The following is a 15,813-nucleotide window of genomic DNA, read 5'->3' on the forward strand; positions in this document are numbered from 1 at the left end:
AGAATTGTACATGAACAGGTAACTTTCAAATAGGAGTTTAAAAAATATATTATCATAAGATATACCCCAACAGATGCAAGGCGATATAACAGGGCAGTAACATGTTTATAACTCAATGAACACAAGCCCAAAATTCAGGTATTCTGTTGAGCTGAGGAATCTAATGATGGGAATTTATCAATATCATTCTTCTTTTATTGTATGTCAAGAAGATGTGGGGGAAAATATATATTTACATACATAGATTTAGTGTGGTAAAGTAGTAAGAATGGACAACGATTCAAGCATTTAAGTTCATTAACTTGAGTATCTAAAACTGAAACTATAATATAATCTATTTTAAGGAACACTGAAAGTTATAATTTAGCAAAGATTCAAAAGAAAGTACTTGGTAGTACCTGTTATCAGAAAAGCTTTATCTCAACAGACAATTACATTATTATAAATTCTTAAGGAGGAAGTAATCTTAGAAACAAACAATAGAAGAATCATCATAAATGGGTCCTTGTATGTTTTAACAGACTTTCACAATACACTGGCTAAAGATGCCAGACAAAGAAATTACTTTAAAAAGAAATATGAACACTTGAGAAACAAATTTCCTTATTAGGGTATTGATAAAATAGAGGAAGTTGTCATGAGAGGAAAATGTAGCCCTGCAATTTCAGCATTAGAACATGAAAAAGAACATTCACCAAATGCCAAGTTTTCAGCACATATCCTACACAATAATACCCTCTTTATTCAAAATTTCTTGGTACTCAAGGTTCTAATAATCTCCATTTCTGTTTCCCAACAAAGTTGTGCCAAGTATAATTAGATCTGAACAAAACTACTATGGACACTGTATTCTCCAAAGTAGGAAAATTTACAATAAAAAGAGATTCAAACCAAATCTACATGACCTTAAGGTAGACAAGAAAAATCTTTTTTTACCTATACTACTACATGTTGCTGCATTTGTCAGCAAAAGCACAGCAACAAAAGGGGGGGGTGAACTAGAAAGCATATAATGAGAAACAAACTGTAAGAAAAATTTAGTTATGACACCATTATTTTCAATAAAACCAGTAACTCAGAACACATTAATTCTGCCAATCAGTTAAATTGGGATGTAATGAGAAAAGCATCCCCCCAAAATACAAGCCAACAGTACATCCTTAACTTTATAAAATGGCAAGAAAAAGCTTTAAACTTATAAATTATCAATGGTATGTCTTTGCTATCGGTAAGCAGTATTGCAGGCCCTCAATGCAACAGATGTTTTTGGCAGTGAAACCTGACCAAGAAAAATGAGAATGTTGTTAAGATACAATGTGTTTCTGTCTACTGCAAGGTCTTACAAAGCAGAAATAAAGGCTAATGCTTTAGTATTTATTATCAGGAAGCCCCAGAATACTACATTAACACTTGGGCAGGACAGGGGGTGGGGAGTCTAGTGCAGACAAGTAAACCAGAAGCTTGTTCATAAAAGCCAATTAAATGGTAACAGCATAATGAAGAAGCAACATAAACAAGTACCAGCATGTATGTATCTTTTAACTAACACCTACAGGTAAGTGGTCACTATCGGCTGACAAGTAAGAAAATCACACATACCCTCTCACAGACTCATCCTTATATTAAAGCACAGGCCAATATTATGACTATCTTTTTGAAAAATTTTATATCATTAGCAATTCCCTGTGTCCCATCCCCCTCTGCAGAAGATGGTTATAAACCTCAAATCAGAACTAAGGAATCTCCACTGAGGGGGCAAATAGCAAATGAACATTCTGAGCTTTTCCCATAAGATCCACTCAAAACACAAGAATTTACTATGCCTTACATTGCTACGTATGTTTACCAAATAACTGTATTTTCTTCCCATATGTACTATAAACACATAATGGGCAGTTTGATCCCAAGTAAACTCTTTTAAGTTTTCAAGAACAGGGCTATTTAATCCATACTTTGAAATTTTTTTAGAGTCCCGGGAAAAAAAGCAACTTTCATTCTTGGGCCTAACAAAAGCTGGGAAGCTTTCTTAAAGGGGAGGAACCAGAAGAGAGCATGTGACCGAGACTAGGATCAGGTGCTATGTAACAAAAGGCTAACAAATAATGTTCTTGGACATAGAAGCATTTTTAAAATTACGTATCTGTCCAAAAGTTTTCAAGTTCATTATAATCTACCTACTATTAATTAAAGCAAGATAAAAAGCCTGTGGTGGCTACTAGTCTCAGAAAGGGAAACTAACAGTTTTTCTCTCCCAATTACGTAAGATTAATTTAAAGACAAACTGTGCTCTTTCTTCAGTTTCCCATATATCAGCTATTTTACACATCATTATACTTAAAGAAGGGAACAAATAACAATCCCAGCTCTCTTTATTTCCTGGTTGTGTCTGGGAAAAGAAAATGACAAAAACACTGAAGCTCAGTTAGGGAAATTTCATCAGAATCTCCAGGAGAAAAAACAAGGTGAGGGGTGTGTGTGTATTATTTGGTGGAAGTAGATGTATCATTAACCCCAAATAATCTATCAAAAAGAGAACAAAGACCGTCAGCAGCTGTGTTCCAGCAAACGTGGAAGAAGAGAAACAGATCTGAAGAGCAGGTTTAGAAATGCTGGTACCACTCAGGGAAGAAGGAAAGATGGAAGTTAGGGAGCACATGACACCACTATCTAAACATGCATAGCAAAGGAAGACAGAACGAAGAAGCCAGGATGAATACTCATTTAAAGATCCAGGGGACTCACAGCAAACTGAAAATAAATCCTGTTTAATCATCATTATTTACATATTGTTATATAATATGTGTTCATTTTGTTCTTAAACACTATTACTCAGAACCACCACAAATTCTCACTTCTCTATTATGAATCCCTCTGGAACTACTTGTGATTTTAAGTAAACGTCTATATCTAAAGTGCTAGAAGTGACCTGAGCCCTGACTGGTGTGGCTTAGCTGGTTGGGCGTCATCCTGCAAAGCGAAAGATTGCTGGTTCGATTTCTGTTCAGGGCACATGTCCAGGTTGCAGGTTGGGCGGCCAAGTCAGGGTGCCTAAGAAAGGCAACTGATTGATGTTTCTTTCTCACGTCCATGTTTCTCTCCCTCTCTTTCTCCCTCCCTTCCCCTCTCTCTCTAAAAAGAAATAAAATCTTTTTAAAATAAAAACAAAAGTAACCTGAAATGGGAAAAATAAGACTTGAAAAATTCCAAGTAAGAAACATTTGCAGTCTAACCAATCAGTCAAAATAAGCTAAAAAAAGTAAGACCAAGTATGTAATTTTAAAAATCCCTACAAAATAAGAAATCAAGTACTCTCCCCTACTATTATGTTCTCTTCCCTTATGTACAGACATTCTTCTTGAATACATACGCTTTAAACTGTTTTTCTAAGAGTAGTAACACCTATACACTCATAGAGAGTCCACAGCTGATCAACAATACACATTTGTGAAAAGGTTGGGAATGGGTGGGCAATTTGTATTCAAGCCAACCCAAGTGAAGCTAATAGCCTGTCTGAAAAGTGAACCCATAACCTTTGTCTCATTAGCACTGAGCTCCAGCTGTTAAAGATTCAAACACTAACTTGGATTTAAGGGGGGGGGGGGCAGTAAAACACTAACAAGGAGAAAATTTATATAGTCAAGTCTATGCAAAATTTTCTATTAATGGAAACCAGCTGCAAGAATGAAAGATGCATTTTTCAGTGTTTGAGCCTGGTGGGAATACTGATGGGCTTTTTCTGTTCCAAGTTTCCATTCTGAAAGGGAGGCCCCTTAATTCATTATTCCCTCAAGAGTCCCTGGAACTCCTAAGAATACCTTTCTGAAATAACTGCTCTAGATCCCAAATTATCTATGCACTAGGAGATATATGCTGTGGCTTTGAAGAGCCATTCAAAGTCATTCCTTATATAAAAGTCATGCATTCCCCCAAGGAATAGTGTATTTGAAACTCTGTTTTAAATATGAGGTCCTTAAGACTTGTAGCACAGCTTAATTCAAAGTTGTGGAATTTGGGCTTCATGCTCAATATTAAGGATATAAACCATTTACAAAATACTGTGATAAAATATTCACCACTGGTTGTTTCCACCATAATTCTATTCTGATTGCCACAACTTAATTCTACCATTTGGTAAATATTTTTTTTCCAAGTTTTGATTCATTAATCTTTCTCCTCACACAGCTCATGATCAATCTAAAAAGTGTCTGCATGTAATGATCTTAATACTTAATATATGCCACCACCTTCCCCCAAAACCAATAACAGCAAAAAAGCTATACACACATGGGCTTTGTTTTCCTGACATGACTACCAGCTTTTCCAGTATAGATCTTATATAATATTTGATTTGAGCAGAAACTGCCCCTAGGAAATTCAGGCAGTGGCTTTTACCCATAATGAAGAAAATCATTCACGTAAGCTTTTAAGACTAAAAAGAGATGAATACCTATTTCTCATTGCAAGTATAACTCAGAAATCCTAGGGTTAGGTGCAAGGATATACATAATTCCTAGAATCCTGAAAGTTGAGTAAAGTTTCTGTAAAAGACACCTCTAGAACCCTAGACAAGAGACAAAAATATTTGCATCAAATTACCATCAACTCAAAACCATTATAAAACTAGTTTTAAAATTAAAAAGCAAGAAACAAACCTCAATTTTGTCTGTTTTGGCATCTCCCCAGTATATTTTGCTTTCATCATAATCCAAGGCTAAACCATTTGGCCAACCAAGAGAGGTGTTAACCAACACTACTCGGTCAGAACCATCCAGAGCTGCTCGCTCAATTTTCGGGATTTCTCCCCAGTCAGTCCAATACATGTACCTATAGAAGTATACAGAAAATGAGCTAAAAACAGATAATAAATGTAGCCTTCAGATACCCTAAAGGTGAAGTCCACCCCTCATATCACACTGGTATCATCAATTAACATCATAGAAGGGAATAAAACAACAACACTTAAACATACCAAGAGTATGTTTAAGATATTTTTAATAGCAGTGTATAAGCTTGCAGGAAATTTTTAGACCAAATAGTGCTTTCTACTATTGAGAAAAAAAAATGCCTTCCAATAATGAGATTTCATTTTTAGTTATGTTTTTTCAAAATATTTTGCGCTCCTTCATATGAAAAATCCTCTCTTTTTCTTACTGGTTTGTCACATGAACAACCCTCTCTTTTTCTTACTGGTTTGTCATTTCCGACACAAAAAGGTTAATAATCAGATTACAAACTGAATTCCAAAATAGCTAATTCTCCTTGTAGTGCTAAGTGATTCTTCAAGCTCCTGGGAGTTTAAGTGGCCCTAAGGCTTTGGTATACAGTAAAGCGTAATGATTTGCCACTATGTTCGCTCTCAGAATGAACCTCATAGTTAACAAATAACATTGTTGAATATGCAGGAATCTTTGTTTCCCTCGACTGTGATCAGGGTATTAGCACAGAAGAAAAAGAAAAAGACTGGGAGTCAAGCTGTATGGCCTGACAAAAATTTTGAAAATGGATTTATTTGTATATTTGGAAATAGATAACATGTTATTGTTGTTTTGTTTTGTTTTTTTACTACATCATTCTAGAAATACTGAAAATGGGATGAAATTAAGTCTTCTATGGGAAGAAAAAAGAAACCAATTTCTTTCCACATTTTTCATGGTCATGATGCAACCTCAGCAAAATCTATCTGCAGCCAACACCCAAAGTCAGCAAGCACAGACTTAATTTAGAAAGAAAAAGTATCCAAAACATTCAAGGAAAAAAGCTAACAATTTTTTAACTTGATACTTTATTATAATCACTATATTCTAAAAATGGAAAGTCATTAAAAATCTATTAAAAACCACACATAATTCATATTGTTTTCTATCAATATATTTAGGGACCTGTAGAAAACAGAAACACCAGGCAAAATTTTCTATCAGTGGAGCTTCTTACCCAACCATGGGATCTAACACAATAGCCCGGGGTTCCTCTAAGTCCTCAGAAATCAAGATCTTCCTCATGGTCCCATTGAGCCTTGTCACTTCTATCCGATCAGTGCCAGTGTCCGTCCAATAAAGATTTCGGGCAACCCAGTCAACAGCAATGCCATCAGGATGCGCAATCTGAGCGGTGACCACAAACTGACTGCCAGTTCCATCTATGAATGAGCGGCGTATGGCCCTCACTTCATCATCAGTCCAGTAGATATAGCCTTCCACAGGATCATAATCTATAGCAATGGCATGACGGATATCTTCTAACTGTAGAACAATGTCTGTGAAGTCTGGTGTATCCAAAGAAATGCGTCTCAAGTCTGTCCTTCGGGCTAAAAGCAGTAATTCAGTGGCACCTAAAACAAAGTGGAATAAATGGAAAGAAAAAAAAAAAATAAGAATTGAAACCCACAGGCAAAATTTAGCCACTCTCAATAAACAATGCATGACGTCTTCAGGAATTGGAAAGTAAATGAGTATGAGAGTATAAGGGTCTATTTAAGGTGAAATGGAAAGTAATGCAGTCACAGAGGAATAGCTTGACTATGAAGTGAAGCTCTGTAATGAGTGAGTTCCCCAAATCAGTTCTGATTGCCTCTCTCGTTTCATTCATTATATAGCCCCCGGAAATAAAACAGCTACTTACTGCTATAATGAACAATAAGTAATGACTAAAAAACTAAGTAGTTGAATATTAAAGGAGGAAGGAGACAAAATATAGGTCCTTTGTTCAAGAAGTATATTTTTAAAAAGGTAAGGAAATCTAGAGCAAGGATCTTTTGTGATTGATAAGGATGTTCTAAAATTGGATTGCAATGATTGCACAACTCTGTAAATTTACTAAAAATTACTGAATTTTATGGTATGTAAATTATAGCTCAGTAAAGCTGTTCTGACAAAGATAACTATAAGATAATGTCCAACAGAGAATTAGGATAAAGGAGGCTATGGAGAAGGAAATAGCAGAAGAGAGAGAGAAATCAGGTAAATGTTAACACAGTGATTCAAAGTAAGAGTTGGAGATCTACTAGAACTAGCTTCAAGTAGCTATACAAACTTAGACAAAATGCCTCATCTCTCTAAACCTAGTTTCTTCATCTGTATCTCACAGGGTTGCTGCGAGAACTCAGGAATGTACTGAACATAAAAGTACTCGATAAATATTAGCTAATTATTATTATTATTGTCACTGGAAAATACTTTCAAAATTGTATTTCACCAAGTTTTAAATCAGATTTCTTTATGAAATATTTTAAACTCAACTTAGTATTCAATAAAAACATACCTGAGACTGAGAATATTAAGCTCAATGTTTTTGTTCTGATTTGTAATGTTCAAGTAAATAACAAAAAGTCATCTAACTATAAAAGCTAATAAAAGATAGTAAGAAAACTGACATCTGAAAGAGTGAAAAGAACCCAACCAAAGAAATGAGCCCAGAGGAAAATTATTTGCATTAAACTTCAATTATCGATCAGGAATTATAGTTGGAAAAAACTGAGAAGAGTAAAGCTCTCAACATCACATTTCTGAATCTAGAATTAATTGTAAATGAATTCTATCTTGGAGAAAATTCAGCCCTCAATGCTACAACAGGCACCAAGTAGGCATAATTGTAAAATTCACTGCCTCTGCTATTACTACCAAAAGGAGCCAGCCCAAAACTTTGCAAACAGAGAAGTCACAGAAAGTGAAGTTGTTAATTTGAGCAAGGTGATCAAAACAAGACTAGTTAACTTAAGGCTACTACAGGTCAAATATATATCTGAAATTCATTTGTATGCTGTGAGAGAGTAGACAGACCGCTACTGCTAAAAAAAAAAAAACAAACAAAAACCTGTTTTAAAGCAAGGCTACATATTTTTAAACAAAAAAACAACATTACAAAAACCCTTTGTTTTAAATTGAAACCAAATTATTCTTTACCATGGAAACCGTCTGACAAGAGTCAGCCAGCTTCACCTTTAGCTATGAGGATAATTTATCAATGCCAAGTAATGACAAATATCCTGTACACCGGCTCAATTCCATCTCTCTGACTCCCTGACCCCCTTGCCAGGAACTTTCTAACCCACTCTGAAATAAAGGCTTCTGCTTTTCAGAGTTAGATAAAGAAGCCACTGCTAAATATAACAATTTTCCTACCAGGTCTTGCTGGTGGCTAGAGAACCAGATGGTGATCCACAGGGGTAAGAATAAAGAATAACATTCTCATTAAGAGGAAAAAGAAAGAACTGGTATTCTCCCAAACCAGAAGTCCCTTGAAATGCCCTAATCAGTATACTTCTCCAACATGCCTTCTCTCTACAGAGCAGCAATTTTCAACCTTTCTCACCTCATGGCACACATAAACTAATTACTACAATTCTGCGGTATACCAAAAAATATTTTGCCAATCTGACACATACAAAAAATATGTATAATTTTGATTCATTCACACCAGATGGCTATTGGTGTGTTGGCTGTTGTCATTTTCAAATTTGATAATCTGGGAGAGAAAAGGTAAGTGTATCTTACCTTTTCTAAATAGTCATGTATTGCATGTTTAAAAATTCTGATGGCACAGCAGTGTGCCATGACACAATGGTTGAAAATCACTGCCACAGAGAATTAAAAGAGGCAGTGTAGTTACCAGGTATAAAGAGAGGTTGATTTAAACAGTACAATATGAAATATTTTTCTTCTTTTGAAAGCACTTCTCTGGTGTTAAAAGGCAATTTAAAAATATCATTCAATTATTTTTCAGAAAATATTATCTACCCCATGATAGTCTTTATAGTTAGTTTAATAAACATCTTTTCCTTGCACAGAGATTCTGTATGTACAAGTGCTATCTACTGTTAAAAATGTATTCTTTATAGAATATTCATTTTCAGAGGAATCAATTGTGATATAAATGAATAAGAGAGTTGAGAAAAAAATAGCACCTAATTTTTTTCAAAAATAGCATGTTAAAAATACTAAAATAATTTTTTAAAGTTTTCAAGAGGCCAAAAACCACAAAACACTAAATAAAATAAATAAAACAAACCATAAAGAATACCAATTGCTATTTAAAATTTTTCCTTCTTGAAGACCATGTTCTTACCATCTTTGCAAGTTTTCCCATCCTCCAGGAGTTTGACTCCGGTGGGGCAAGCACACTGATAAAAAGGCTTGACTGGAGACATCAAACACAAGTGGGAACAACCACCATTATCAATTCCACATGGATTTGTAGCTGTCAAATATAAATCACACTGATTAATACCAATGATTATAGATGACCTTCCTCACTCTACGTACACAAAGGTTAACAACCATAACATGAACAACCGTGATAAACCAAATCATTACCAAATGTCATCCAGGTGCTTGAATACTGGACCATCTACAAGGAAGGGGATTAATCTGTGAGAATTTATTTAGCATTCAGTATCCAAGAGGAATACACAAGCAATAAAGCAGGAGGTCCCTGCCCTAAAAGAGCTTACAATCTAGTCAGTATGCCAAAATTAACAAGTAATAAAACTAGAAAACAATATAAAACTAAACCCTATCTTGAACCTAATGGACTGTGTAAACACTACAGAGTCCAATGGGAAATAAGTCACTAGGAATTAAAAAACAAAAAAAGCTTCATGGAAGATGTAGGACATGACAAGAACCTTGAAGGAGAGAAAAGATAGGTAAGAGAAAATTTCAAGTGTGAAACCATATGAATAAAAGCCTGGAGGCTGTATACTGGCAGAAATAATAAGGTAAACAGTCTAACTGGAGATTAAGGTTTCTGTTGACTATAAGAACTAAAGTTGAATGAGCACAGAGAATGCAAACAGACTGGCACAGGGCACTGGAAGTCAAGAAAAGTAATTCCAATGCTGAAAAATCATACTTCAGAAAGATTAACATCGAAAAAATAAGCATATGGCCCTGGCTGGTGTGGCTCAGTGGACTGAGCGCTGGCCTGCAAACCAAAAGGGTCACCAGTTTGATTCCCAATCAGGGCACATGCCTGGGTTTCAGGTCAGGTCCAGAGTTAGGGGCATGCGAGAGGCAACCACACAGTGATGCTTCTCTCCCTCTCTTTCTCCCTCCCTTTCCCTCTAAAAATAAATAAATAAAATCTTTTTAAAAAGAAAAAGAAAACCTATGGGTTAAATAAGGGAAAAATGAGAAACAGAGATTAATCAGCAAATTTGTAGAAATGATGAAAAGAAATGGATTTAAATAATATTCCTAGAAAGAAATCAATATAAGATAGACCAACAAAATCAGAAAGATAAAAGAAAGTAGCAACACAGATAATTGCAAATTCTCAAACTAGTAAAACATAAAGGATCAAAAGTGCCATTACAAAACAAACAGGGAAATTCTCCCTAAGGGTTAATCATGAGAATAAAAAATTCATACAAGTGACTAGACATTTTCTTTTTTATAAAAGAGAAACACATACATTTAAAAACATTTTTAAGGACTCATAATCACAAGATTCCAAGATAACAAATTCAACATTTAACTATGCTCCCTAAATGGAAGGAGCTAATGCAAAGCAAGGTATAATCCAAAAACCCTTCATTTTTGGCTATGGAATACAATCAGATACATGCCAAACATTTATTGACACACAAGCGCCAAACACTTAACATTCTGAAATTCCTTCTAAACCTAATTCTATTCCTCTTTGTAAGTAATGGTTGTCAGCAGTCACAGCCCAGGACATTGTAAAAGCTGACCAAAAAAGCTAAAGCAAAACTAGGAAAAAAGGGGGTGGGGTGTGAACAGAAAAGTTTAGGTATTTTATTCAGCAATCTGAGATATTTAACCAGTTATATTTACAGAAGAGACCAAGAAGAGGTTGTTTTTAAACACACTCATGTGAAATATCAAACACACATTAGAGAGACATAATATGAGCAAGAAATACATTTGTGTATGAGCTATCTTAATTTCTGGTTTTATTTCCTTCTTCTCCACCTCCATAACTCTAAACCCAAGCAAGGGGCTGAGGTGATTTGTAGTTACAGATATCAAGCTACAAATGGTTTAGGCTGCTGTTTAACCTGAATTATATTTTGATATTTTCCCTATTTTTTAATTCCTCCCTGCTACCTTTGGATATGTCCTCCCTCTCCTGCCTCTCAAGAATGCCAGACATCACAGTGCTACAAAGCTATTCCAACTTGTAATTTAAAAATCAAGATCACTTACCATTTGGCTGCCTCTGTTGGCTAAAGGCATGTATATCCATGGGAGAGAAGATGTTAGAATGGATTTCACGCAGACCCTCGCCAGTGTATTTGTTGCAAGCCAAAATGGAATGTGTATTCCAGTCAGTCCAGTACAATGTGTCCTCAAATAACGTCAAAGCAAAAGGATGTGGAAGGGAGCCTTTAACCACTGCCTGCCTATTAACAGAAAGAGAAAAACTCAAACATTTCTAAATTTTACTTTTATCAAAACTTCATCTCTCCATTAAATGGTTTTATAATCCACATTAAAACATACAAATCCAGAGTAACACATATCTTAAGGTCAAATAACACCTGTGAAAAGTCAGTCACACAGTAAATTCATATATATTTTTATGGTGTCCAAACCCCCCACACCAAGTACTTCAGAGTGGTCCCTAACTTGATAGCAGCTCCCAGGTTCACTAGAAGCTAACACAGAAAGAAGGCCCAAGTATTAGTACTGCTGTCTATTCCCAACTCTAGACTCAAGTCTTCCATCCTTCCACATAATTCATTGCATTAGAAAGACAAAGGTGGGCAAAAAGAAAAATTCTAGGGTTTAGGTTTATGTTTGGTACTGGGAAGTAGTTTTAAATCAGCAATAGGTTTTTTTCCCCTTCTTGATGTGAAAGCATAAAGAAGCAGCCCATTTCTTCCATCATTTTTTATGGTTTCGATAACTGAAAGTAAAATCATTCACATGAGGCTAAAAAGGCATCCTGGTAGAGCTTTCTCTGCAAACCCCAGTTGAGCTCCAGCAAAAGATCATCTCAGCTGGCTTTCTGCTCTATGGTTTCTTAACCTCCACAAGACACATAGCAAAAAGGAATTCTTGCCACTGGCAGAATGTGTTCATGAGGTAAAGCACACCTAAAAATTTCACAAACAATCTATACTATAAGAAAGAAAAGGTGGAGAGCCTGATTAGTACTAAAGACACAGAACTTTGCAAGTGTTGTGGGAAGCTATCTAATCAGTGAGTATTCTCTCTCTCTCTTTTTTATCCTTACCTTAGGACATTTGTTTTTCATTGCTTTTGGAGAGAGAGGAAGGGGAAGAGACAGAGAGGGAGAGAAATATCAATGTGAGAGAGAAACATCAATCAGTTGCCTCTTGTACACACCCCAACTGGGGGTTGAATTCACAACTGGGCATGTGCCCAAAACCAGGAATCGAACCCACAACCTTTCAGTCTGTGGGACAATGTTCCAACCAACTGAGCCACACTGGCCAGGGCAGTAAATACTCTTGAATAATGAAGAAAAAATGTTTTGACCCAAAATACTATTCAATAAAATAAAAGCTTTGACACTTTCACAATATTAAATATAATATTTTCATAAATAGCCCAGGGAAGGAAGAAAAAGGGAAGGAGGCAGGGAGGGAAAATATAAGGAACTGAAGAGAAATCAAAAGTATCATGTATTTTAGGGAAGACAATCCAATTTTAGGTCCTGGAGGTTATTTGATGACCTAAGAAACTACCAGTAAAATAAATTGAGAGCAATAAAATAATTTTTATCTAAGCAGAATTAGCATCTGTTACTATATATGAAATGGTCCTAGTCTAAGGTGTTTCACATTTGGGGCAAATTTTAAAAAACTGAATACATGAGTCATTTAATAAACAAACTTCTATTTTAGAACCTCATACCTATTCTGCCAGCCCACATCACCACAATTTTCTCCTCTCAGTTTTCTAATTTTCTCTTCCCTAGCAAATTACTCATCTCTCTCATTTCCCAAAAAGAACTGTCACAATGTCTATTTCTTAAATGGTTTCTTTCAATTTTTATTATTTCATTAAAGCCATTATGGCATTTACAAGAGTGATATCATAATTAAGTCCAAATTTAAACAGGCCTGCATATTTCACACTAAAGTCTTCCAAAATTCATTATGGTAACACATAAGAGTTCTGAGAAAGCTGGCCCCCAAAATAAAAGTAACACAACTGAAAAAGAATAATAAAAATTGCTCATCATTTCATTATCAATTTTTTAAATTGTAAATTACATAATCAAATCTTTTAAAAACTTTGGGGAGAGAAAGGCTTCTATGACCTTTGTATATTAAGTAAAAAGTTAAAATTCACTTTAGTGAACTCAATACAAGAGACCAAACAAATAGGAAAAACAAACTCCCTCCCTAAAAAATACACTCATTTTATACACTGATTGAAAGCATTTATACATTGATAAGGAAACAAATACAGCTAAGTTCAAGTGTCCCCCTGACATTTACTACTTATATCATTTCTGCAAGCTTTGCTGTCCTCCTCTCTAAAGGAAAGATAATAATCTAAACTCATTGATTTATTGTAAAGGTTATATGATAATATTATATGCAAAAGCATATAGCATTATGCTTAGTACTTAATAAAACATTTCATAAATGACTCCTCAATTTTAGGATATGTTTTTAATATTTTAATATTTCTAATACAGGGGTAACATTTTACAAGTGAACATTTCATGCAGTCGTCTTTAAATCAATAAAAAGTTCTTAAAATTAATTGACTTATTACAATGAAATAAATATAAGACTCTGGTTAATTTATATTCCCCAGGATCTCATACCACATTATGTGTACAAATTAGGTGGATTTATTTATTAGATATTCAGGAAATGCTCAATAAAACTTCATTCCTTAAATAAAATAATATAATTAACAGAGCTAACAAAAAGCAGAGCTAAAAAGGCTATCACATGTTCTTGTCATCTTCTTTGATCATTTACTGGTCTGTCCAGTCAATGGTGACTTGCTCCTCAAAATGGAGATGGCTGTACATAATCTTCACCTTTTCTCTCTCTAGTGGGGATTGTCAAGTAGGCCTACCTCTTGATGTCCCCCTGGAAATGCAAGTTACTTCAAGGAGGAGTTGATCATGGGTACCGAGAACAAAAGTCACAGGCAAGATCGAAGCCCAGGTCTCAGTAGGATGCCACAACAACAGGAGCTAAAATATAGATCTCTACCATGGAGACCAATGTATGGGAAATAAATACCACAACTAATAACCATCATCTCATAAAGAGATGATTAAAAGAAAACAAATTTCTTTTCTCTTTATGATGAGAACTCTTAGGATTAACTTTCTTAACAACCTTCTTATATATTACACAGCAGTGTTAACTCTAATTATAAGGTTGTACATTACATCTTTAAAGAGGAATTTTTAAAGATCAAAAAGAAATTTTTTTTAAATAAAATATTTGAAGCACAAAGGAAAAGAGAATAGAATTATACTGGAACAAGAAAAATGACAACAAATAGTAACTCAAAACCTCATGAAGAATCAAGAGTACCAGAAACAGCAAATTTGTAAGTTAATAAAAAAGAAACTAATATTTTCTCCTTTTTTAACCTTTTTAAAAACATGTAAGATTGTATAAAGCAATAATTATAATATTGTGCTGGTCATAATAGAAATGTAATACAAATGACAATAATAGCACAAAGAGGGGAAGAAGGAATAATGATATACTAGAGTTAAAATTTCTATACTTTATAGGAATTAACTTAGTATTACCTTAAAGTAGATTTTGACAAAATGCACATTTCAATTCCTAGAACAATCATTAAAATTTTTCAATCCCTAAAACACAATTTAAAGAAAATCAACAAAGGAATTAAAATGATACTCAATACCAAGAAAGGGAGAAAAGAGGAACCAGAGGAATAAAAAAAGATATTTAAAAAACAAACATCAAAAGGTCAGATGTAAACCTAATCATATCATTAATAACATTAAATGTGAATGGATTAACTATCCAATCAAAAGGCAAAAAGTAGAACACCTTAATATATGTACACAATTGACCCTTGAACAAAATGAGGATTAGGAACCTGGACCCCAGCGCAGTACAACTTTTGACTTCCCTAAAACTTAACTACAGTTGTCCCTTGGTATTCCAGGATGCCCCAGATACCAAAATCTGTAGATGCTCAGGTCTCTTATAAAAAATGGCAGAGAACAATGCATATAGTTGACCCTCCGCATCCTTAGATTCCCAGCAACCATGATCAAAAATACTGTTTTCAAGATGTGGCTAAATGGAAAACCCAGGGAGCACTGGTGGCCAATTGCATATTTACTGGAAAAAAAAAAAAAAAAATTCCAAGTGTAAATGGACCTACACAGTTCAAATCCATGTTATTCAAGATCAACTGTATGTAAAAGGTAAAGGTTGTTAGTAAGGTTCAACTATGTTGTATATAAGGGACATACTTTATATTCAAAGATACAAATTCATTGAAAGTAAAAGGCTACAGCAAACAGTAACTAAGAGATGGAATGACTTTATAAAACAAAACACAATTGAAGAAAAAAACATTACTAGAGGAAAAGAAGCACATTTTATGACAAAGGATCAAATCATCAGAAAGATACAATTATAAACATACATGCATGTAAAAACCAGGGCCCAAACAAATGAAGTAATCCCCGACAAAACTGAAAAGAGAAACAAGACAATTCGAAAGTAACAGTCCAAGAACTCAACATCCTATTCTTCTCATTAAAGGATAGAACAAGACAGAAAATCATGAAGGATGTGGAAATTTGAATATTATCAACAAATTTAACCTAGCTAGCATCTATAGGAGATTCCATCAACAACAGGAA

At 34.6% G+C, this 15,813-nt stretch overlaps 1 protein-coding gene across 2 annotated transcripts in view; it reads right to left on the minus strand.

The window, feature by feature from the left end:
• LRP6 (LDL receptor related protein 6) overlaps nt 1–15,813 on the minus strand; it is a 137,601-nt gene that overhangs the window by 50,891 nt on the left and 70,897 nt on the right. For both annotated transcript variants that reach the window (XM_090272855.1, XM_090272854.1), the window contains exons 4-7: nt 11,163–11,359; nt 9,061–9,192; nt 5,932–6,328; nt 4,653–4,824 (exon numbers count right to left, since the gene is read on the minus strand). In XM_090272855.1, coding sequence (XP_090128981.1) covers nt 4,653–4,824; nt 5,932–6,328; nt 9,061–9,192; nt 11,163–11,359 — 898 coding nt within the window. The remainder of the gene's footprint in view (nt 1–4,652; nt 4,825–5,931; nt 6,329–9,060; nt 9,193–11,162; nt 11,360–15,813) is intronic.

The sequence above is a fragment of the Furipterus horrens genome, unplaced genomic scaffold (genome assembly GCF_987537825.1).
Source record: "Furipterus horrens unplaced genomic scaffold, mFurHor1.1.pri manual_scaffold_4, whole genome shotgun sequence".
NCBI lineage: Eukaryota > Metazoa > Chordata > Mammalia > Chiroptera > Furipteridae > Furipterus > Furipterus horrens.